This window comes from Numida meleagris, chromosome 6 (assembly GCF_002078875.1).
Source record: "Numida meleagris isolate 19003 breed g44 Domestic line chromosome 6, NumMel1.0, whole genome shotgun sequence".
In the NCBI taxonomy this organism is placed as follows: domain Eukaryota; kingdom Metazoa; phylum Chordata; class Aves; order Galliformes; family Numididae; genus Numida; species Numida meleagris.
The window spans coordinates 31,206,428-31,231,075 of NC_034414.1; the positions used below are offsets into that span (position 1 = coordinate 31,206,428).

A 24,648-nucleotide genomic window follows, 5' to 3' on the forward strand; every position below is an offset into this window, starting at 1 on the left:
AGAGCATATCAGTTGCACGACAGGCAACAGAGATATGAATGACTAAACTTGCTTGGGAAGAGGTCGTTAGACAACATAATCAACCTAATGCTAAATTAGAGTATTTATGTCAGCAGAAACCATTCAGGACAAGAGAAGGTATTAGATTAAAATGAGAAATGTACCTAGTTTTTTCTAGCTGCACTGATCTTCACAGAACTGCTCATTCATCTGGCTGTTTTTAAAAGACACACAGTATGTGACAAGTGTGTGGCCAAGGCAAGCTCAACTTCCCTACGGTAACTAGTGAACTTCAGTGCTCCAGGAGTTTTGTGTTTCATTGTTTCTTTTTAATTAAAGAAAACTTGAACCTGCTGTGACTCATTTAGTACTTCTCAGTGTTCTAGACCAAATACTTAAGGCAACTTGAGTGCAGACAGAAAATTAGAGGAAAGAATGATAATAAAGCTGTTCTTATTTTTAACAACAGAAAGAAAGACTCCGTCAAAAAGAAGCCAATGTGACTGCCAACTGAAAGAAGAAAGATGAAAATGATAGTGTGTCTTAATACCTTTTATGATGCTTTATTATGCCCATGGCCCAGACAGCACCTTATGTTTGCTGTTGAATTCTGCTTTGCTGATCTGTTCCAAGACAATCTGCTAAAGATTTTTCAGTTCCTTCAAAGGGGTTTGTACAAAAAGTAGAAGGAATTCTAAGAATTTTTTTTTTACATGGGAATTCAGAATGATTTTCTTTAGTTCTTCCTTACATTGTAAGGAATCTGGTTCTTAATGGTTATTTGAAGTACTCTATGTGTAATGCAGTAATATGGAAGAGTTAAAATGAGAATTTTGGGTACTAGATTAGATAATGACTAACAACCTGTAGGTTATTTACAGGGATTTGTGTAGATTAGAGTAAATATGCTGTTCAGCTCACAAAGGACTATTACACCATATTTTTTGTTACTTCAGCAGTAACCGAAGTAAAATTGACTAACTGTAAGTAATATTACAGTGTCTGAGTACTGGATGCTTCTTTCTAAAACTGATTAAATGTAAGTATAAATTTATTCTGTATTTTACTATACATATTTTTATAGAAGCCTAAACCTATGCCACATATTGAAATGAAAGCAGTATTTTGCACATGGAAAGGAATAGCCTCGAATTCTTTATCTGTATGATCGATAGTGTAACTGATTCACTTTTTTGTTTGTTTGTTTCAACCTGTCCTATATTCTGAGCTCCAAAAAAAAAGATTAAAAGTATATATTTTTTTCAGTATATATTGAAACTACCAGTTCCATAAAATAATGTATTTACTAGTCATTATTCATTGAACTAAAATACAACAATGTGTTTCCATGAAGTTATACATTTGCCATTAAATCTTCATCTTTCAATTCTATTGAAAGCTTTCTTTTAAACGATGACTAAGTCACTCTAAAAAGCCTGGTCTTGTCCTGCTGTATTTTTATGAAGAATGTATCCAGCATATAAATATTTATCTATCTATATGGATATATAAATTTAATAAGTAAAACTTGTGGAAGAAGTATGAGCTGTCATCCTGCGGCATTGTAACTGTTGCCTGTGAAGTAGCAGAGCCTGAAAAAAATGTACCAAATATCCACTGTTACTTAAAGATTCTTAGAAGGAGAACTCTTGAAGGAGGAGTTAATTTAATGTAAAAACAGGGCAACAAATTGGAGAAAATAGGCTTCTGCTTGCTGACCATAGAGAGAAATTGCCTTCTTAGTGGTGATGATATTTGAAGTGGATTAGGAAGATAAAGAAAAATTAGAAAAAAAATAATGAGGAGAATGCATTCGTCCTTTGACTTAATAGGTGGAAAGGATACCCATGAAACAAATTATTCATCACTAGAAATGAACACTTGTTAAGGAAGACGACAGTACTGGAAACTAACCCCCATTCATGACTGTAGCTTGAAGACTTCATATATTGCAGGTTTCATAAATGAGTCTATCAGTCCTGAATATATAAAAATAAGGGAATCAAGATCACTCTGTATGTTTTGGAGTTTCTAGCTGCTACAGATACACCTGAGATGTGTAAGCATAATTCTTATGGAAACAGTCAATAACACACCAACAAAAATAAATTAAGTTTTAGCTCCAGTATTCCCACTGAAGAAAAAGGCATTTCAAAGATTTAAATTTTCTGTCTTCCATCCAGTAGGTAAAGTACATTTATTTCCAATATTATGAGTGATAAGAGGAGCAATAACGCTTATAAAAACCAAAGAACAGCAAGCAAGGCAATTCTGATGATTTTGTAAGCAATCAACTGTTGAGTTTTGATATGTTTTTAATCTGTCCTGAAGAGAGTGTATATTGACATTTGGTTGATTGGGATTTTTTCACTGAAATGTTTTATTTGGAATACCAATCAATAAGAGTAGCACTGTTTGTGAAATAAGGTTTGATGTTGAAAATTCTCATTAGAAATGTACTATGGATAAAGTTTTTAAATTATTGAAATATCCTGTTTCAAAATTTCTCTCTGTGAAGTTTCATTTTTCGGTTCAAAGTGACTTTTTCATTTTGCAATGTTGAAAAATGTATATAAAAAGGGATTAAAATTAAAATTTTTGATGTAAAGTGTTCCTTTATTAGATTTATAATTCTTCTTTTTGTTTTCAGATTCTTAATTTGCCAACATTTTGAGAATATAGGCTATCTTTCAGAAATCCCGAAAACTTACATTGCACAGATATATTGTTTCTTCCTTGTTTCCATTTATATCAGCTTTACTCTTGAGATGGAGATTTAGATTATGTCTTCAACCGTAACTTAAATTATCTATTAGTTGTACTATTGGTTGTACTGTTTTTAAGTGGAGTAGAAAAAAAGTACATCTAGACTATGTAATTAATTCTCTTACTGAAGACTAAGATTCTTGGGTGGAAATCATCAGCTAAATATCAGACTGGCACCCTAAATACCACAGTGACACTAGTGCTGCCCAGAGGTGTCATCAGACAATGACTAATGGTGTATGTGCTGACCTCAACTAAACTATTGGATTAGCGAAGAGATATTAATGGATATTATGTATCTATGTAACCTGCTCAATTATGACATGTTTAGGCACTATAGACATAACAAACAGCCATCAACAAGACTCATCTTGAGGTCACCAAGTGTCACCAAAAGTTATGTTTGAAATTTAAATTTAGTTTGGTCTCTCATTTTACCTTCAGTTTTCTAGTTTAGAGGGGAAGAAAGGAGGAGAGAAAGTGAAAAGAATGGAAGTAAAGAGACAGAAGGGAAGACTGGTACAAGGTACATGACTACATTACTGTCAAGGAAGTATGAATGGAATAAATAAAGCCAAGCAACCATAGCTACACAGTTGCTATTTTCCAAGCTACTTCATTTAAAATACTTCTATGCTATGCAGAGTTTGTTTTTTACTCTCCTACTATTGCCAAGCTTCTCAAAATCTGTTAAGCAAAGCACTATTAAAACCCTTTTTACTCAGTGGGTGCTTATTACACAGAAAAAAAAAATGGTATGTGTTGCTGGTTTATAAACTGGATGATTAGTAAAAACTTAATTTAGATGAGTAACTCTCTAATTTGTGAAGTGCTCTTTAACATATTTACAGTGTTATCACTTATTGATAGTAAAATGAAAGACCTTTTAGCATCTTTGAGGTATTTTGACACTATAAATTACATTTTTATGGTGTTTATAATAATCTGTGAAAACTACCTGTGTATTTTTCCATGACTCACATGTGTTTTACCATGTGCTTTATTTTAGGATTGTAAGTGTATAGGTTGAATATAATTTTTTTCAACAAAACAGAAACTGTAGTTTCTGTACATATGGAAAATGAAAGTACAATGGAATACTTAGAAAGCAGAGAGAAAAATAATTTAGCTTCTTAAGCGGTTCTAGGAAGGATGAAGTTTACCTAGGATTTCAAACTTCCTGAATTGCTGAGGATATACCTGCAACCAGATATTAACTGCCAGGGTATCTCTAACCAGTCTAATTGTTTTCTACATGAAAGATGTACAGAATATTTTTTTTTCCATATGATGCACAGATTCTTTTTGTCCTGATTTCCTAGTAAATTTATAGCAATTTCTTTCTCATGTTTCCTACTTGAGGGATACGAGGCAGCAGAACACTCTGTATTTAGGTATGTAGGGATGCCATTTCCTCATTGCTTCAGGTCACTATCTTAAAAATGGATGCCTTAATCTTGTATGGGTGCAGAATTTCTGAAACACCCAAACAAATTCTAAATATTCATCTCATTACAGCATTAATGTACTTTTTGAAAATCCAGTTCCCTAATCTTGCTTAGGTAATCAGCTAAACTTGTAGTGTTAGGAAAGTATATCCATCTAGGTTTTGCTCATTCTTGGCCTTGTCTGGATCTTGTTTAATTTTGTTATGGATCTCACTAGTTATTTATTCCTTTTAAAGTCCACTATAGTTTATTAATTTTTTATAGTAGATGCAGCCTGGAGAGTTCTCTTTGGTATTTTTCCTATGAAGATAAGCCTATGTATATGCATGCAAGTGCAAAGAATATAGAATGCCAAGAGATAACTTGATTGTAGTCAATACATTGCTTCAAAATGAGAAAATATTGGGAACTAAGTGGCCAGCAAGAAAAAAAAATTCTGATAATTAAAACCAGTTGAGAAATTAAAATTAGAAATAAATTCCAAACTATTCTTATTGAGGCTAATTAATCACTGAAAGTAGGTAGCAAAGGTAGTTGTCGTTTCTCCATTCTCAGTGTTTCTCCATTCTTCTCTGATACTTTCAAATTAGGATGCAACATCTTCCTGAGAAGTTTGTGCAGTCCAGTGCAACTTACTGGACTCGGTTCTGATGTCATAAGCGTACTCCCATGTCCATTGACTTACCAGCTCAGATAGATTTTTCTGTCAAGAGGAACTAGAAGTATGTCAAAAGACCCAAGAAAATATTTTTCTCATCTGTAATGAAAAAGTTCTTATCCAAGCTAGAGTAACTGTTTGTTTTTAAAAATACCTCAGAAATAGTGTGGCGTAGAATGTAATGCAGGAAACTATTCCCAAATTATAAACATTTGTTTTTCAAATGATTAGTTAATATGTTTTTTGCACATTGTGGTAATTACAAGGTAGCAAATTTATATGCCATGGAATTCAATACTGTTTTAAGGATCCTCAAGCTAAGTCTGAGAACAATATTACTTTAGATTTCAAATTTGAAATCCAAGAATCACAGAAACCCTAGTTCCTCAACTTATATCAACGTTTTTGAGCACGTGGATGGGAATTTGACTTGGGTTCAAGAAACATCATGCAAAATGTACACAACAGCCTGTCCTTTTGGTGATATTAAATACAACCTGTTAATGTCACTACCAAACATTTCCACTGTGCAACAAGTTTTGAACTATTTTCCATAATTTCAAATTTTTAAAGCACAAAATATGCAAGCATGCAATACTTGCTTTTGTGGGGTTTTTTTGGTCAAAATGCCTGAAAAAATTTCCTTTCATTCTTCCTGTCTTCCTTCCTTGTTTCCTTCCCTCCTGCTCTCCCACTCTCCCTCCTTCCTTCCCTCCCACTTTCCCTCCTTTCTTCCTTCCTTTTTCTTTCTCATTTTTTTATATTCAAAAAAAAAAAAATATTAGAACTATTACATAAATTTATCTTTTTTTTTTTCCCACACCTAAACTTGCACAAGGTCCCAGAGTAATCCTAGCAAACTGACGAGCTTCAACAGACAGTAAACTATTTTGAGCACTACCTCACTGAACTCAGGCTTTTGAACTAGGGCCTCTTTGTAAAATGTAAGCACTGGATATGAAAAAGTGTTTGTTTTGAGAAGCAGTGAAGTAATACTGAACTGATATCTCTGAGCCAGAACACACCACTTTCTTGGGAGATTATCAAGTAGCTTGTTTTCCCGTAAAGTAGAACAGTATTGCCCTTCTTGTTTTGTTTCTGACAGTTGTCAGCTTAGAATAAATTAAAGGCATAGATTTTTTTCATGAAGTATTTCTGATGAATTTAATTTCATATTTTATGACCTCAATTTCATTTTCAGCAATCTGATATTGAGGAATTACGAAGCCTGTTTATTGAGTCCATTACTATTAGTGCTTATATACACAAGTAATTTTATATATATAAGTATTCCTGTGGCCCATGGGGAAAAATATCTATAGAGGACACTATAGGGTCATGTAACTGAACAAAATCTCTTATTTAATCTTGTCATGAGGATTATCCTGAGGTTTCACAGTATCAGACATAGATTACTTTTTTATGGTAGGTTCTGGTATCAAAAGATGTTGGAGCTCTTGGAGCTTTTGGAGGATGGAGAAGGAGGCTGTTTGCCATTAGCCATCAACTACTAAAACCATTGCTGCTATGGAGTTACTCTGCAGTTCAGTTCCCCAAATGAAGATTGCCCCAGGGGCTACTGGGAGACTGGAAAATATAGTCCAAGGGGTATACATTTTCAGAGGGAAAAGGGATCATAGCTGTGAAAGATTAAAGTAGAAGCTAGCAAGCTCTTCCAAAATAGTAGAAATATTGTATGGTAGTAGTATGCAATCTTTAAATGAGCTATGTAGATTTCAGAAATTATGCATTCATATACAAACTTCTTTGTGTGCCTATATTTTTGTTTTTATTGCTCATATAATTTAATATGAACAGAATCACTTATGCTTTTTTACTTTTTCATTGTGCTCTGACCACTAAAATAGATCCATTAACAGGGTGCCAACAGGCAATTTCACTTCAGGTTTCCCAATGTTGCCCTAACAGTAATCTTCATGTTTTTCTAGGGCTAAGAAGAATTTAGCTCCCACACCACCGGAGTTGTCAGCCTTGTCTAAGTTGTAGCTTAGGGCAAATGATGGTGCCAGATTCTATCATTACTGATGGCTATTTTCTTCAATGCAATTACAAGTTGCTTGGGGCAAAATACAATCCTGAAGGTGATGGGGTGTTTTTTTTTTTTTTTTTTAATTCCCATTAAACTGTAATGTACATGATAAAGCCCTAAGAAGTACTGACATGGTCTAAGATTTGAGAACTCTGTTGACTCTGGCATTGACATGGTCTAAGATTTGAGTACTGTGTTGACTCTGGCGTTGACATGGTCTAAGATTTGTGTACTATATTGACTCTGGCATACAGTATCCTTGTTAAGTTAAGCTCCAGTGACTTTTAGGAAGAGGAGTTGTGACATCTGTTCACAGATTGAGAGTCTTTCTTTAATCTATTTGGAATCTGAGGCAAAATTATTTTTTCTTTTGTGACACGTGAATTACTCATTAAAAAATCCAAATGGTATATTTGCTCTCGCCTGGAGAGATCAAGCATGTAGTTCAAATTTTTTACTCTCATTTGGTATGCTGTAAATACATTCTGTAGTGGTTGGGCAAATGCTCATTCTGAGCAACCATCCATAGATAACATGTTATAGAAACTGCATAACCCTGTAGAAATCAAAGAATATAGTGTTAGTTCCTGCTCCTTAAAGCATCTATAGTCATCAAGTGAACATATGTATAGTATGGCACCTACTGCTTATTTCCTAGTATATTGTAGTTTAAGAAACATATGGCCATTAGCAGCTAATTTTTTTTTTCTTTTTTGTAGTTCATTCTTTGGTTAGTTAGTTTGTTATTTACTTTACGAGAGTAAGCTTTTGTGATGTGAGTTTATTCTATACTTTAAGGGAAAACTCACCATTTCATAACAAAGCAAAATAGACCAAGATCACTGTTCTATACTTCTTTCAAATCTGACAGGAAGGAGGAGGAATAAAAGTGATTATTTATTTTTTTTGCATTCTACATGAAAACAGTACTTCATCTGATTCCTTTTCATTCCAGTTACTCATTTTGTGTTACAGTCTAGTGTGTTTTAGAAAGACCATGAAGAAATTAGAAGGTTCATGTGTGAATTTCATTCCTTAAAGATTCCCTGTACCATTCAAATTCAACAGATTGGCCTGAAGAACTCCTGCCCTATTCCCCACTCTCCTTGTTTTATCAAAAGTAAAGTCATGTAGTTACAAAACTAGTTGCTAAAGCTCCAAGAAAAACTCAACTTTGAGTGAAGAGAGATCGCTTATCTTCCAAACCACAGCAAAGACTTATTCAGCTTTACTAAGCATGATTTGAACCTTAGCAATTCACCTAAACAACTCAGTTTCAAAGGGTTAGATAATCAGTACAATGTTTTTATATATTTCTTTTCCTTATTATTTTACTTTAAGAAAGCGTGCCTCTCTGAGTAGGAGACAGAACTTGTGCATTTAATTATGTAATCAAGACTTTTGCTTTATTTGAGAACAAAAGTACATGTGATATGAGAATTCTATCTCAGCGTCTTGGCATTACATTTTATAAATATTTTCCATCTCTTATCCAGAGATGAAATAAAGAGACTCTGTAACATACCTGAAAAGGAAAAGGTTGGCAAATAATACAATTTAAAAAGACACAAAGCCCATTCTTTCTTTCTAGCTGATTTTCACTTGAAGTCCAACCTCAAGTAACATCCTATTGAAGCATTGGGGTTTTGTTAATTAGTTTGAAGTAAAATATGATATTATATCAGATAATCAAGCCAGTTTATCTTGTATAAGCTTCTGTGGGGCCCAGAGCACTAGTCAAGTAAAATAATTCATGTGCATGATCAACAGGTCCATGTGCTACTGTAGCCTGAACAACAGTTTAATTTGCATACAACTTGAAAAAGGAAGAGACTGGAGAGGATTTTCAGATGTGAAGTTCAGAAAAGATTGTGTCAAATGAAATGCATTCTTGTCCTACTGCACCTGTTTTGAAATGTCACTGATATCTCTTGCAAAGGAAAGTAAAGCTCATGGACCATGTAAGATGAAATTGGTTAAGGACTGTTTGCAGAGACTGGGGAAATGTGTTGTTTCTTGTGTAAGTCCTCAGCAAAGCTGTGAATGCCCAGCTGATGACCAGCAGTCTGATGACAGTGTATTTCAGCTATATCAGACTTAGGAAAAAAAGCTGCCCCTGTCCAAAAAAATTACAAGCAAACGATAGGTACTATGTGAGCAGAATGAGTAAAATTTTAATATCTTACAAGGCAACAGGAAAAGGCCACATTTATTTTAAAAACTAACTTCAACACATTGGAATCATTCAGTGAGTCTTAGCCTTCTAAAATGCCCCAGTCTCTTTGAAAAGATGATTTAAAGTTTCATGTTTTGATTTTGAAAATACAGCCTGTCATTTCATACAGAATACCACTCAGCTATTACTCTCTGAAGTACAAAGCTAAAAGCTTAGCCGTGTTCAAATGTTTGAGGAAGAAAAAATAGAGAAAGATTATTTTTGGAGGAATCAGAGTTGGCATCTAGAAAGTGTTTTTAGTAGGATTATAGTATGATTTTCAACTTCTATTTAGTTATTTTGAGATTTTTTTTGTTTTCCTTTCCAATCAATTTCAGTTGAATAGTTGCACTGTTGAACATTATTGCTGTTGGTACTCTTCCCTCTCTTCTCTCCATTTGACTCAAAAACATCAAAATACAGGCTCCTTTGGCTCCTTAACATCTCTTTGAAGACGTAGCAAAATGGCAAATTCTCTAGTAATGCTATTAATATTCTGTGTGTACCAAGCAAGTTTCACAGGGTTTAGTCTCTCATGTCTGCATGTGATTTGCTTTAATAAAATCATAGTTTTGCCCATTTGTTACATACACACTCTGCATTAATATATTTGCTGTCATTTGAATTGAGCTCAACCTTGCACTTTTCATCCCACAAAATGTACTGCAAAAATAACAGAATATTAGTACGGTTTAGTATTTTATTTTCAGGAATTGAAGTCCTTTGAGTAGTTCTCGACTAAATGTAACATAAATATCCAAGAATAAGCTAAATAGATTAAGGTGCATTTTTCCCGCTTCACTTTGTAATTATGTGTGTGTGTGTTTTTACTACGTAAATGAAAGTTTAATTTTCTCAAAAACAAAATGTGCACATGATTAACTTTGTAAAAGTTGTTGTACTGGAATGGAGTATTTATTTTTAAACTAAATTCTTAAGGAACCATTATCTGTAAATAAAAGACTATTTTCCTCCTCAGTATTTTTGTTCATCCTATCAATTGTAGTTAAAATTTGTATGTAAAATATGTTGTTGAGGTACTGTGGGTTTCTCTGTTTAAATAATCCTGTCTCAATGATGTTTTCTTTGTTTAATCTACTGATCCAGTCAATATTGTAGATTCAGTGCACTTGTTAAAAAGATTAATATTATTTTGGAGATCTGCAAAGAATTAAAATACGTAGCTTACAGATGTAAATTTTTTGAAGTTATTTTAATAAATGTTTGGGGAGGTTGCATCACAGACAATTTGCACACACTTCTGGGGATGTGGATTTCCTTTAGTTCTCATTCTACCTTTGGCAACTTTTAACATTTCCAAATACATAATATTGAAAAGCTCTTAAATGACTTTCTAGAATTCAAAGCATGCTGCTCACAAAAATATGTATTAAAATACTGTCTCAAAGGATGTATCTTTCATGTCTTCAGACACTAATATGTAGGTTCTATTATCTAAGGAAAAAAAATACACAACATAAATTACATTATCATTTTACCTGTATTTTAATGTTACTTGTATTACTCTAGACTGATAATCTAGGAAACCTTACTGTAGATCATTGCAGATGTTTTTTCTAGTTTCTCTACTGTTAGAATAGGAAACAGCAGCAACTTAAGGATAAAATTATAGAGTAATTTTATCCAGCATCTGAGCAACTGGTCATTGGGGGAGCACAGAACTGGAGGCATCTTTGTCAGGATGCTAGGCAACTTTCTGAAAAGTCATATATTTTAGCCATTTTGAGGCAGGTTTGGCATCACACATCAAAAGAGAAAAAGAAAAAAAGAGAAAGAGAGAAAATTGTTTGGTGTAGATGCTTCTGAGAACAGCATAGTGTGTTTAAAAATTGTTATCCTAAGCCAATCAGAGGTTAGAGTGATCATATCAACAGAGAATGCAACAAAGATATGCTATGAAGGCCCTTGAAAATCATGACAGACAATTCAAGTTAAGAGAGGGAATTGGCAGAGATACTCAACAGATCTATAGTGATATGATCAAATCAGTGTTTTTTGTATGAAAAGCTGCTGTTCTCATCACAGAAGAGAATACTGTATTGAGAATTGAGACAAGAATGTGAGCAGCTATGTAAATGAACTGGAGATGCTAGACGGAAATAATCACCAAGATTTAGACATGAACCAAATGTGAAGAACTGTTTACAATTAGCTTTCTGTAGAAGAGAAGGGATACACATGTAATGGGACAATATGAGAGATACTTAAATTACCACAATGCTGAGAATGTTATAAATACCTAAGTAGACACTGAATAGTTAAAACACATGTAATGAGTTAGGTCATCCTAATTAAAATTAGCTAAGCCAAAGCAGTCCAAGTTAGGAGGACATTCACTGTCTTTTCATTCTCTTCTTATTTATTGTCTAGTTTCTTGACCATTTAATGCAGTAAAATGATGTGCTGCTGAAGAGAGAGACATTATGAGCCTCTTTGCTTGGAATTCTACTGGTATGCCAAGATGTCAAATGCAAGATTGTTCTTCTTTATTCACATGATCTAGTGTTCATCAAGAACCTCAGTTTTACCCTCAGGTCTAGAAGAAGTGCAGGAATGCAAATGTTCTTGAACTGTCATGCTTCATTGTATCTAGGATTTTTTCAATATCTTATAAGATCTAGCCAAAGAGCAGTATTTGCCATTGTGCTGTGTCAGTTATTCTCAGGAAGAAGTGCCACATGCAGGGAAGTAAATACATCAGATAAAGTGAAGTTCCAAGAATAAACCTATATAGTAACATCAAAGTTGAACAGAAATTCAAGATAGTGAGATCAAGCTAAGTTCTAAGCCAGATGCTTCTCTTCTCAGTATACAAAGCTGTCATCAGATATAAACCTTGTTTTCTATGTTGTAGAATTCTTCATTATTTGTTATTGTATTTCAGTTTTAATGTTATTTAAAAGTGTTATTTTATAAATACAGAATGAAATTATAATAGGCTGCTGTTAAATGTTATAATACAAATTGTCTGCTTTTAATAAATAGGCTGTTTCATACTCATATTCCTAAATTATCTCTGAGGACAGGGCTTCCACCGTCTCACTGGGCAACATGTTCCAGTACCTCACCACCCTTATTGTAAAAAATGTCTTCTTTATGTCCTATCTAAATCTCCCCTTCTTTAGTTTGAAACCACATTCCCTTGTCTTATCACAGCAGACCCTGCAAAAGAGTCTGTCCCTTTCTTTCTTATAGCCCCTCTTTAGATACAGAAAGGCCGCTATCAGGTCACCTCGCAGCCTTCTCTCCTCCAGGCTGAATAGCCCCAGCTCTCCCAGCCTGTCCTCATCGGGGAGTTGTTCCATCCCTCAGATCATTTTTGTGGCCTTCCTCTGGAGGCACATAAGGTACTTCCATATAGATTATACATCAGTCACTCTGAAAGTAATGCCTCCTATTTATTTCCATGGAAACTTCAACAGATACAAAGAGTACAATAATACTATTTGATAGAGCAGCTATAAAACATAATTTTCAACACTTTCACCACCATTAGCTATGCATTTTCACCAGTGATGAAAAAGAGACTGCATACCGCGCTCATAAAAATCTACATGGCTGTCCAGAACATGGCTTGTTTTTCACATTGCTGTCACAACTGCTGAAACACACTACCCACCACCTCACTGTGCTCACATCCACTGTTTGGTCTCTGTAAACGTTCAGAAAGCATCAGTGAATGTCAGTGGATGCATTTGTTTCCAAGTGGAGGAATTCAATTCCAGTGCTTTGCTTCATACAACACTTTCATGTCAGATGCCATTCTGTCAGACTGCCCCTCCGCTGCCATCTGTCACACAGCAACAAAATGTGATGGAATATTTGTGGTAAGGTTCAGCCTCTACTGCCATACCATCAACATCCGCCTCTGATGTTGTGAGTCAACATAATAATATAGGAGGCATTACTTTTGGAGCAGGCCTGACGGGAAATAATACTCCCCGTTGTTCTTGTGCAGGTAGTTCCTACATGCTTAAGTTAGGAATTTTTAAGTTTGGTCTTAAAATACCATATATCTGTCTCTGAGAGAAACTAAAGCTTCACAGATCACAGCTGAAGACAGCCTCAGAAGAAATGAGTGGTGATTTGACTTTTACAACTTATTCTTTCTGAGTGAAACTTGTTTAAGCATGCTGGGCCTTCATGAAAACCCTCTGCAACTCCTTAAAAAGAATGTGAGGGGTGAGTGAAGGATAATTTTTTCAATCACAGTATGTTATAAGTCTACTTCTTTCTCTTTTTTTCCTTTTGCATTGTTTCCTTTTAGTATTTTATCTGGCTTTCTGTTTCCCTGTTTAAGAAATCCATGCTACATGAATGTGCATTTGTCCATTTCCAACATGTTTGTTACTAATAATGAAAAGTATTCAAACTGTAAATGCCAAGACTTCAATATGTGATTAAAGCATTGGAAATGATTTATGAAATTATCACTATTAATAGATCTGCAAAATTCTCAGCCAGATTATCAGTCAAACTTACAATAATTTGTACCAGCACTTAATATTTTTTTTTCAGACTCTACTAGTCATGGACAGAAATTTATCATATGATTCATAACTAATCAGAATAGTGCCAGTAACACCATGTATTATACAATTATGTAAATTGTCAAGCAGTAGAATCTAAAGTTAATGCCTTAATTAAAAGCCACAAATGGCCATATGAAGTGAACTTCAAAGATCCATATATGTGAGTTAAGGGAAACCTTTTAAAATGTTGATTCTATTTTTCTACCTTCCATTTCCCTTATTAACCTCAAAAAAGAGGCAAACTTTCACTGGAATGCTCTTTGCCTATCCTGCTTATAGAAACTATAGCATTATTTTGTGCCATTGGTTGTGGAGCAGACAGAAGTGTGTTGTGTCCCTTTTTTTTCTTTTAATTTGAGAATCTTTGGTTTCCATTGAAGTATTAGTGAAGGCTGGGAGTGCTACCTTTATATATGACTTGGAGCAGTCATAATCACCCTTTCTTTGAGAGACGGTATGATGCAAATGTTCAGCAGAGGACATGCATTCGTGATATGGGATAATAGGGTTTTAATTATCACAACATGCTTTTAATGTTTGAGATGTATAAATTCCCTGTACATTATTCTTAGTAACTGAAATTCAGTAATTTTAAAGATTTGAATTTTGTATAAGTTGTTTGAATTTAGAAGGAAAGCGTGTTGAATGTATCCTCTGACTACAGAAATTAGTTACTAGCTACAAAGAGTTAGAGAAAGAGAGAGAAGAGGTGTTTCATCATGTGAATTTTACCTTTTTAGTCCTGACTTAAAGTCATCTTCAGGAGCTCTCATACAATGTTATTCCTCTTTGCTTTGATGATGTATTTCAAACGCAAAAACTACAACAGATCATCAAAGGTAGGATTCTGACCCACACACTTCTGAAGTCATCATACTTATGGATTGCATATAATAGCACACACTGTGCCCTGATAACAAAAAGAATGCTCTGATATTTTAAAAGAAATTTCCCATGCCTTTAGTCTTAAATATCTTCTAAAGTATCAAACCAAATCCATCTGCATGTTTATTCTGAAACAATTGCATTAGTGAAAAATGTGAAGAGAAATCAGATTTTCCAGAAGCTGAGAAGAGAGTTAAGATTCTTAAAAAGAGAATGGCTTGCATATGAGGCTAAAGATCCTATTCAAAGCCAGGAAGACAATCTGGATATTTTCCAAAAGCAAGATTAACATACATTCAAAATAAACTTGCATCACACTGTGATGCTAGCATGTCCTTTCCTTTAAAAAGCATTGAACAGCTGAGAATCATTCACCTTACTTTAACAGACATTTTTTGAGGGAAAAGGGACAAAGACAATATTAATTTTTAAGTAGAGTGAGCACAAGAAATCTGATGCCAGTCTGCCCTTTCTGCTCCTTGGATTGTGTTGAGCAAATTCCCAAGACATCGTTCTGAATATATATCCTTTCGATTGAAAAGAAAAAAAAAAAAAGGGCAAAAACCCACCCTCTTGAATCCTACTGTTTCAGTTCCCTGTGTTAATCTTCTGGTTTGATTTAGGAATGTGCTGCTTGGTTCCCATGTGCATTGTTGTTGTAGTATTTACTTTGGAAGGAAAAGTAAGTATATGGTTCACGCCTTAACCTTGTCAGGCTTCCCCCTTACCAACTTGAACTGACACCACAGAAATTCTGAAAGGAAAGGCCACAGCCAAAATTAATCATAAACATTAACCATAAAATATTACTCTTGACCTTACCAAGGGGCAGACCTCTAGGAATAACATCCTGCTCCTTAAAAAAATAACATCCCTCTCCAACTGAGAGGAGCAGACGGTCTCATCTATGCATGACGGACATGCTGACCTGTGCCTCAGGGAGTAACATCTGATTTCAACTCAGAGGGTAATAAGCACTCCAGGTCTTACATTATGGATGTCCTTCACCAAACAGCCCCATAGATAAGCTCTGGCAGCTTCTACGTTCTGCAAAAAACAGGGCCTGTCCAAGGTGGTGCTAAAAGGTTAGATTTTTATGCAAGGCCAAACAGACTAAGGCTGAAACTAGAAAAATTAGAGCTGCCACCCCAGCTTCCAGTTTGTTTTGGCCAACAAGAAGCCCTGATGAAAGCCAACAGTCTGTTGCTCCTTTGTAACATTCCACACTGGTAGATTCTGTGCTTAGCTTATTCTTAAAGGCACATTCCACAGATTGGAAAAGCCATTTTCAAAGCTATCAATCAGTATGCTGTTCAGCAGCAAACTAATTTAAGGCAAGCCTCAGAAATCAGAAAAATCCAGAACCAAAACCTGGTGCCCAATGCTAATTTTATTTAGAAAAGAAATAACAGATCAAAGAGCAATTTATTTTATTGGAAGTCACGGAATATGAGAATTAGGTGCTTCAATCAAGCAAGAACTGCAACACTGAATGAAGCATTTTCTAAAGATCACCCAAAAAAATCTAGGAATGGAACAATAAACCAGATTGCTTCCCAGGAGAAGTTGGTAGTATTGGCACAGACAGTGACAGATTTCAGCAGCAAGCTGTTGAACTTACATCAAGGATGTACTGCAGATATATTTCTGTTGTTGCACTTTTCCCCACATTCATTCTATTGCAAGGACAAGATGCAGGTAGCACCTATACCCATGCTGCAGAGGGCTCTCTTCAGCATAAAAATCTTTTGCACACATCACCTCTCCAAGTGATCTTTGTCTTCCTTTTTCCAATATATCAGTCCCAGATGGAAACTGAGCTACTTGGTGAGACAGGCAGGTTAAGCAGAAAGAGAACTGGAGAGAGTCAAATAATGTTCCTAAATGTTGGAGCACTCAATAATGTGATGTAATTTTCATAGAAAATTAAAGGAAAATTTTACTGATAACCCTTGTTTTTCCCTATACTGGGACAAAAAGTAAAGTTTGTCTCACCCATTGATGTTCAATAAAGAACACTGAGCTTTTGCATTTAAATTATTATTGGTAACCATAAAGCTTATTTAAGATCTCTCTGCCACACTGGCATGCAGATAAACCCACAGGAAGTGAATGTGACAGATTTGATGGAGATGGCATAGGTTATTGCAGTGCGATCTGCTGAGTGAATGACTTAAGGTGAGTAAATATTCCCACAGGAATTGATTTATACTTGATTTGTTCTTGTGTAGTCTTGCGTAGTCTATTCAACAAATATCTAACAAAAAACTGTACCCTACCCAGATGTCTTATTTCTGACTACGCAATATGTTTTCTCAAACTGAGTATACTTCTACTTTTACACTAATGCCAATACATCACTCCTGTTATTAATAAGCTATTTATACACATCCTGACAGCAGACTAGACCTCATCTTTAAGATCAGTACCTGATGCACATATTTCTTCCCTCTTGCCCTCTGTTTCTTTCCACCATCCATCATGCTGACTCTTACTTCCTATCCTATCCTGTGAAATAGACACTACCTTCTTTTTTCACCAACAGTAAAAACAGATCAAGGTGGTTCCATGTGTTGGTAAAGATAAATGTCGAGACTAAAATCTTTCCTTGTGGGGCTTCCATTAAATTTCATTGGGTAGCATTCACACACCTTTCAATTATGATGCACAAAGGCTGGTGTTGCAAAAGGTTTTCGGAGTCTTATAACATCTTGCCTCTTTAGGAAAGCGCTCTTCTTAATTGAAATCAAATGCCATTTAAACCTCTATGTTCTGTGACTTAGTTGTCCAGTCTTACGGTACGGGTGGTATATTTTGTCTAAGAGAAGACTGACCAAAGATGCACGGAATCATGCAAACAGTACTTCAGTGTACTTGTGATGAATAAAGACAGTAGACTGCATTAAAGACATTTTCATTCTGGAGGTGAGACAAAGATAATGAAGAAAAGATGAGAGGACACATTTGAACCTAAGGCAGTTCTCACTGGGGGAGATTTTTCATTTGCCCAGCTTCTCCCTTGGGGTGAGGAAATTGGAAGTCTCTCACTTGTCATGGTAATGTCATGGTAATTTATTATTCTATATGTGTGTGTAGTGTTTTGTTCGTGGTAATGAATGAAAATACTGGGTTCTGAATAAAGGAAGTTCTGTTTTATGAAGAACGTTGTTGTGAGAACTAAACTTGGTGGTAGAGGAGTAGGGAGGCCCTTGACTTCTGATAACCCTTCCACGCTACTAGTGGAAGTAAATCTGCCAGGGCATCTGTCTAATCAGTTGGCTGAGAACTGGCATTTTCACCACCAGAATAAGTCAGAATTTCCTTCAGAGGAAAATTGACTTTGACTTTTTGAACTTTCAGACTACTGGGCTGATCAGAGTGAAAACAATTGTTTAAAGACATCATGCATGGGTCTGAGGGACAGATGGCTCTCAAATATGCCAGAGAATTACGATAAGATATTCAGGCTGCATACCGTAACTTTTTTTTTCTATTTGTTTCCTTTTAATCGTTGCTCTTTCTCTATTGTTTGTTCCCAGTCTCAATTGCTTTTCATCATTTCTCAGTAATAGTGAATATATAAGATACTCTGCTAGAAACCTGAGACCACTTACTAAGCAGCCTTAGACTGCTTATTATTATCATGTTCACAGAGCAATGGCCTTCTTGGACCTGAATATCCAAACTGAAGGCAAGACCTCCTAGATATTGTGGTTCCTCAGAGGCTTTCACTTGTGTCCATCCTTTTAAAACACATTCTGTATACAAAGAATCCTAAATGCTACTTAAAGGTGAAATTAAAGATCTACATAGATTAAGCTCCCAATGCAAGGGAAGGCTGAACTTTTCTTTCAACTCCTGCTGCTTAATGTTGATTTAATATATTGTCTTGACTTCTAATAAGGTTATTGAAAGATAAAAGCATATAAGGAGCTGTGCCACAGATGCGACAGTCAGAACTTCATATGCAAAATAAAAAGAGACATTATAGTAAAAAGAAAATTGAATGTTGCTTGTATAAAATCTGGCTTTGTTTTGATGCATAAAACAGCAAACATTGTTCCACACTGAGGTTTTCAAGAATGTCTTAAGTATACAATGCTTCTGATGCCACCCCAGTTGCCTATATATAGATCTGTCTTGTGTAAAGAATTTAAAAAGCATTAGAATGGAGAAATCAAAGAGACAATAAATTTTAAACCAATCTTATTGTCTGCAGCCTTAAGTGTTATTAAGATCAAAGTGGAGCAAACATCTGGCATTTGCCTTTCTGCAAAAATTAGATCAAATTACCTACCATAGGATTTAGATCCATTCGGCAAGATCTTTCCATTGCACACATAGTTTTCTTTCTCCTTTTTATTTGCTAGATATATCTTAGCTTCCAAAATTGACCCTCTTCATTCATTTGGAGCTAAAATAAATTAACAATAAAAATGAAAATATATGTTCCTCATGCCATTTGTTTCCTAAGGGACATTCAAGGTCCTTCACATCCTAAGGAGAGAGGTTCAGCCAGTCTTCATCGTTGGCATTAAGTAACCTTTTCCGATTACACACAACCCTCTATCCCTCCTTAAAATAGAAAGTCTTAATGCTTACTTTTGTGTTTTCACTGTTGACTTTATGATTATCACCCATAAAGTACGTTACTAAGAAGCCTGGCATACTGGGCCATACTTTTCTAAACATAGTGAATGTATATTCTTCAGACTCTTAAAATATATATAATGCCTCTTTTTACAGAGAGAAATACATGTATGCTACATCTATATAGCTCAATTTTTTTATTCCCTGGATAGAAGAACATGCCAAGGCAGAGGTAAGATTGAGAATATGTATCTTTTTCTAAATATAAAAATGTGCCTCTAGTCCTCAACAAATTAATTACAAAATGTAGAAATTCAGTAAAGTTTAACTTAAAAGAAAAACAATATAATGGTCTACAGATGCATTATAAAAAATAAAAATAAAAAAAAATCCTAACAGTGCTCTGTAGTGATGCCATTCAATAGCTATAAAATTATGATTAATGAATTTTACTGTTGGTGTCCCAGATGAGCTGTAACTGACACATTAATTCTTTCCAATTGCTTTCTTGCTGGAATCCATATTGATATTACTAGGCAGAAGGTTAAGATATGGCTTTCAATTATTCCAGAGATGAAGATATTATTTTAACCTTTGTTCTTTTGATCTCTTGTAATACGAATTGGAATATAGCTGTTTCCATAAGGCATTCTTTGAAAAAGAAATGCAAACATGGCAGTTTCAGATTTTATTTGCAGAACTTTTATTGGGAGTCAGTGTAATTTCTTGATTTGATTCATCCTCAAACTATGTGACTTACATCTGTATCACAGCATAGAGGGGTTATTGCTTATTGCAAGTTAGAAATTTATTTTTTTAAGGTGACCCCAAACATTCTTCTTTTATGTCAGTTTATAGTTTGATCCTTGCATCTTGCTCCTCAACCATTTGAAAGAGGCAGACAATGGATTTTATTCTCAATATTTTTAAAAAGTAATGGGAGTGTGAGCAAGTGGCAGTTAAAATTTCTGTCCTCCTCCCCCCAGACCAAATAAAGCTCGGAGAGGAATTCAAGCAGCCAGAAGTCACACATTGTCAAAGGGCACCTTCAAGTCATCAGCTACATTCTTAGGCAGGCAGTGTAGACAAGCTTCAGATGTTTTTATGAAGCTGCATTACAAGGTAGCATCAGAAATCTGCACTACTGGGATTTGTTACCATACCTGTGTGTTGCTTGTATTTCTGATTTAAATCTCAGCCAACAAACAAGAAATAAAGCAAGGTGTCTGAAGCTTATTATGGTTAAACTTTTTGATATCTTAAAGCCAAGACCTGATGTAGCAGTGATACATCCAGTCTTTTGACTAGATCCAAATATACATTATTTTTTTCATTTTCTGAAATGTTAAACCGTGGGGCTTCCCCCTTTGCAGTCCTTTGGTTAGTGCAGCTGCCCGGAGAAGCAAAATCACTCAGAAATAATCTGGGACCTTTTGCTGCTGGTGTTGAGTGACTACTGTATTTCAGTAATTGTGGAAGTAGTTTCTAAAGCAGGTTTGAATTCTTTGGAGTGAATAACACCTATGCTATTTAAAAAGAGAAGGAGCAGTCTGTGTTGTACTGGGTTAAGCAAAGCAGCGTTGCAGGCTCTGCCAGTGACTGGGCGCTTCTCCTTTCAGAAATCTGTTGAAAGTACTGCTCCAGGTCAGGCTTGCACACTGGGCAGCACAAAACATCTCTCCCCAAGGTGACAGCTCTCTGGCCTCTCTCTTATTTTTTGCCCAGGAGAAGACGAATTGCAAGGTTATAGTTCTGCATCACTTTTACGGACACAGAGCCCTTTTTCTGACTAGGCACTGCTGCTGACAGGCAGCCAGAACAGGACCGCAGTACTGCCTGGGCACTGACCCACCCCAAGCATGCTGCACCTACTATGGCCATGTGTTGCTCAGATGTATGAACAGCCAGCCTGGCTTGTGCTTGATGCCTCCATCTGATCACATGTGTGCAAATCTACTGCACAGCACATGGGTTACAGAGCACACACAACAAATCCTGAACAGGAATCTTGCCTGCCTCACTGAGAAAAGAGCAAGAAATGGCCTTATTTCTATCTGTCTGCGTGAAAGCTGAGGGAGGTGTGTGGATTCCCTCTCTCCCTCTCATCTTCTTTTGATTGGTGTAGCTATCTATAAAGCACGCAGGACTTCACAGTGGACATACCTTCAATTTAAAGTTGGTATGTAGGCCAAATGTAAATTATAATGACTACCTCAGCTAGTTAGCATATAAATAATAAGGCCATAGTACTAGAAAGTATTAGAAAGGTAAGCCCAGGAGGTTGTTCTCTCTGTTTTAAATCTTTATATGAACATGTATTTGCACATCTCTTCATTGAAATTTATTACATCCGATTGTGCCCAGATCTCAGACCAGAAAAAGTCAATTGCCTTCTACAAATAATGATTTTAACATTATTTTCCTTTCAGTAAACTTTAGAAGAGCAAGAGAATAAATGAATGGACAGAAATAGAGGTGAAGGAAGAGTAAAGCTAAAGCCTTTAAACTGCCCTAAGAAGCAGTACGCCACAGACTGTTCAGCTCCATTATTTCACGAGGGACACACATGAAGTAAAACCATGCAGAACTTTACCATCACCTGCCTTTCATGGCTGGGTGCTGGCCAGCTGACCTCTTGGCCACCTGGGTGTGCTACAGGAAGCTACTACGTGCTGGCTGCTTGTGGGACTGTATGCTCAGCTGTGTCATTGCTGCTCCTTGGAAGGAAAGGGAATAGATCTGTGGAACTGTGGTCCCCATCTGAGCAGCTTTCACTGCAAAGGTGGACAATGCCTTTTGAGAATGCTGCTAAGGGCAGTGAAAGGAAATGACAAATCCTCCTATACTCCTGTATAATTCTCTGTCCCTGGAGAGAGCTTGCCGAGACTCTGTGTTGCAAAGGTGTTCCCTACTCTTTTTTTTTTTTTTTTTTTTTTAAAGTGGGAGTGCACTGATGAATAGGCACAAAGCTGAGGTAAGGTATGAGGCAGGCATGCCGAGTCCAGCTCCAACTCTATAACCATTCAAGTTTGATTTGTATTTTGAACTGTCGCTATATGGTTTACAAGGGTAAAAGTGTGAGTAAAGACAGATTTTCCTTCTATAAATTGTGGAAGGGTAAGGGGGAAGTGACCGATCTCATTTAAAGACTTCATTGAAGCCGTGTTGAATGATGGTGCCATTGCCTGTCTGTGCCTCACTGTCAGAATGTAAGCCCTTTTATAATTAAGAGAAGCCACAGAAGTCAGAGTAAAGTACAACAGATCCAGAAAGAGCTGGAAACTTAAGGAAGAAATAAAAAAAAAATAAAAACAATAGACATGGACTGGAGAAGATATTTTATTTATTTGTTACTAGTAGTTAAAATGATGTACAAAATGCTGGGAAGAAAAAATTCCAATTCTATTCAGTTACAAAATAATTAAAACTTCATTTTAAACCAAGTTTTGCTTTGTGAGACTGAGCATGAAAACACTGCAGCCTTAGGTTATACAGTCCATTGTTTTTAGAATAAAGCAGACATTTAAATACATATTGTGGTTGATATTAAATATCTGGTATAATTGTAAGTTAGCAGAAGTTTCTTACTCTCAGGCAATAACTAGCAATTCATAAAAGTTCTTTGTATAAAATTTACATAGTTATAGGGGGATCTGCCTCCAGGGGAGTTCCGTTGTGAGCTGTGCACAGGCTGTTTGGAATATAAGGATTTGTAACACTTTTATTGGTTGCCCTTCAGAACGCTGAAGTTGGTAATGTCTAAAGCTGTGCTTCATGTCTAAGGGTTTAGGGACACAGCAGCCTAGGATGAAATCACATTACTGTTAAAGTCAATGGGTGTTTTGCTATTGGCTTCAAATGAAGAAATAATTTCATTCGTAAGGTGAGCCCATTTATTGAAAAGAAACACTACAGAGTATAGAACTTTCAGCAATGGCTGAGATTGGCCCTGTTACCTGCAAACCAACTCAAAAAAATTAAATAACAACCCCTGCCTATTATCAGTGAAAGAGGATTTGTATTAATAATAACATTAAATATCCATATCTTTCTAACTATTCACATTCCACACAGTGGAAATCTACCTCCTGTAATGCCAGATTTTAAAACTGGATTTTAAAATCCACAAAGAAATGTGTCAAACCTGCAGAGTGAGAGTGCACCAAGTGAAATGCATTTTAAGAATATGAACCAATGAGTTGAGATCTCTTAATCTCATAACACAGACCTCATAGCAGTGGATTTTACAGGAAAAATATATGAATTGCAGAGATGCGGGATATTGCCAATAATTGCGTAAGACATTGAGTCACATCCGTGGCTTTTAATGTAACGACTGCACATCCTATGCATCTGTGACATGCCACTGTATGGTTTTCCCTTCGGACATGTTACTAAGAGCAAAATTGTCTTCTTCAGAGCTTGATGGACAGAAATCCTGTCAAAGTAATCACCCTGTGGCTGAGAGAGGCTTTTAGTGTGAGAAAGTACAGCTACACTGATTGTGGGGAGTGAAGTCTTGCTGCTGAAGGGGAAAGTGTGTTCTGGGCTACACAAGCCCCACTACATTGTTAACTTGGGTCTAGGACCATAGGACCATGCCTTTTTGTAGGTGCAGAACCAGACGGGGTCTTTTTGTTGGCACATAGGTGGAGGCAGGGAGGCCTGCAGGGCCTGCAGCACTGAGGGGCCTTCAGCACCTGGACAGAAGGTGCCCTGCCAAGCCAGTGCCCAATGCCTGGTCCAGTGGCAGCTTCAAGGTACAGCCAGCTGGGCCGCAGCTCTCCAGCCAGCTTCCAGGGCTTTGGGACCACCTTGCTGGAATGACTTCTTCTATGAGACTCTCCACGCTCTTGCCAAAAGCCACCCCCCTGATCTAGCTTGTGGTCCTAATCCTGAAGGAGGGGGAGGGAAGATGCAGGCTAATCTCCCAGATGACACTCACTGAGCTGTTGGAAGCACAGTGTCCCCTTTCGTGTGCTTTTTCCCCCTCGATGAGAAGGGGAATGAGTTAGCCCTTAATTTTCAGGAAATTCTCTTTACTTAGTCCAAATCCTGCTTAAATGCAAGTCTGTGGTAAAAGATATAAAAAGAGGATTATTGCTGGCAAAGTTCTGCATCTCTTTTTCAACAAACTGCATGCCTGTGGCAAAGCTAAAATAACAATAACAATGCAATGTTTACTAGTCATGAATGTCGTGTCTTTTGTCTCTTGTGTGGTTATTGCATTTGCAGTCACATGATGCTTGTTTTAATTTTTGCTTTGCTCTTTATGTACTAAATTACTGCCATTCTGTACTTGATCTTGCTTAGCAAGATTTTTGTACTGCGGTATGTACGTTCCTATGTTATGTGTGTGAAAAAGAGGAGAGACTTCAGATAGGCACAATGAAGTCTGCAGACTCATTGTATGTATGTATAGATACCAATGAATATAAGATACTGCATATACATATATATGTAATATGAGGAATAACTGCTAT

General features: G+C 36.1%; 1 protein-coding gene and 1 long non-coding RNA gene across 2 annotated transcripts in view; both read left to right on the forward strand.

Annotated features, from left to right (window-relative positions):
• LOC110401113 (formin) overlaps window positions 1-10,335 on the forward strand; it is a 128,515-nt gene extending 118,180 nt beyond the window's left edge. Inside the window, exon 17 of the mRNA XM_021401819.1 lies at window positions 470-10,335. Within this exon, the coding sequence (XP_021257494.1) occupies window positions 470-514 (45 nt within the window). The 3' untranslated portion in view covers window positions 515-10,335. The remainder of the gene's footprint in view (window positions 1-469) is intronic.
• LOC110401048 lies at window positions 12,954-22,697 on the forward strand. The gene is made up of 2 exons (XR_002440226.1): window positions 12,954-19,397; window positions 21,595-22,697. It is a non-coding gene; the product is annotated as an uncharacterized LOC110401048 (long non-coding RNA).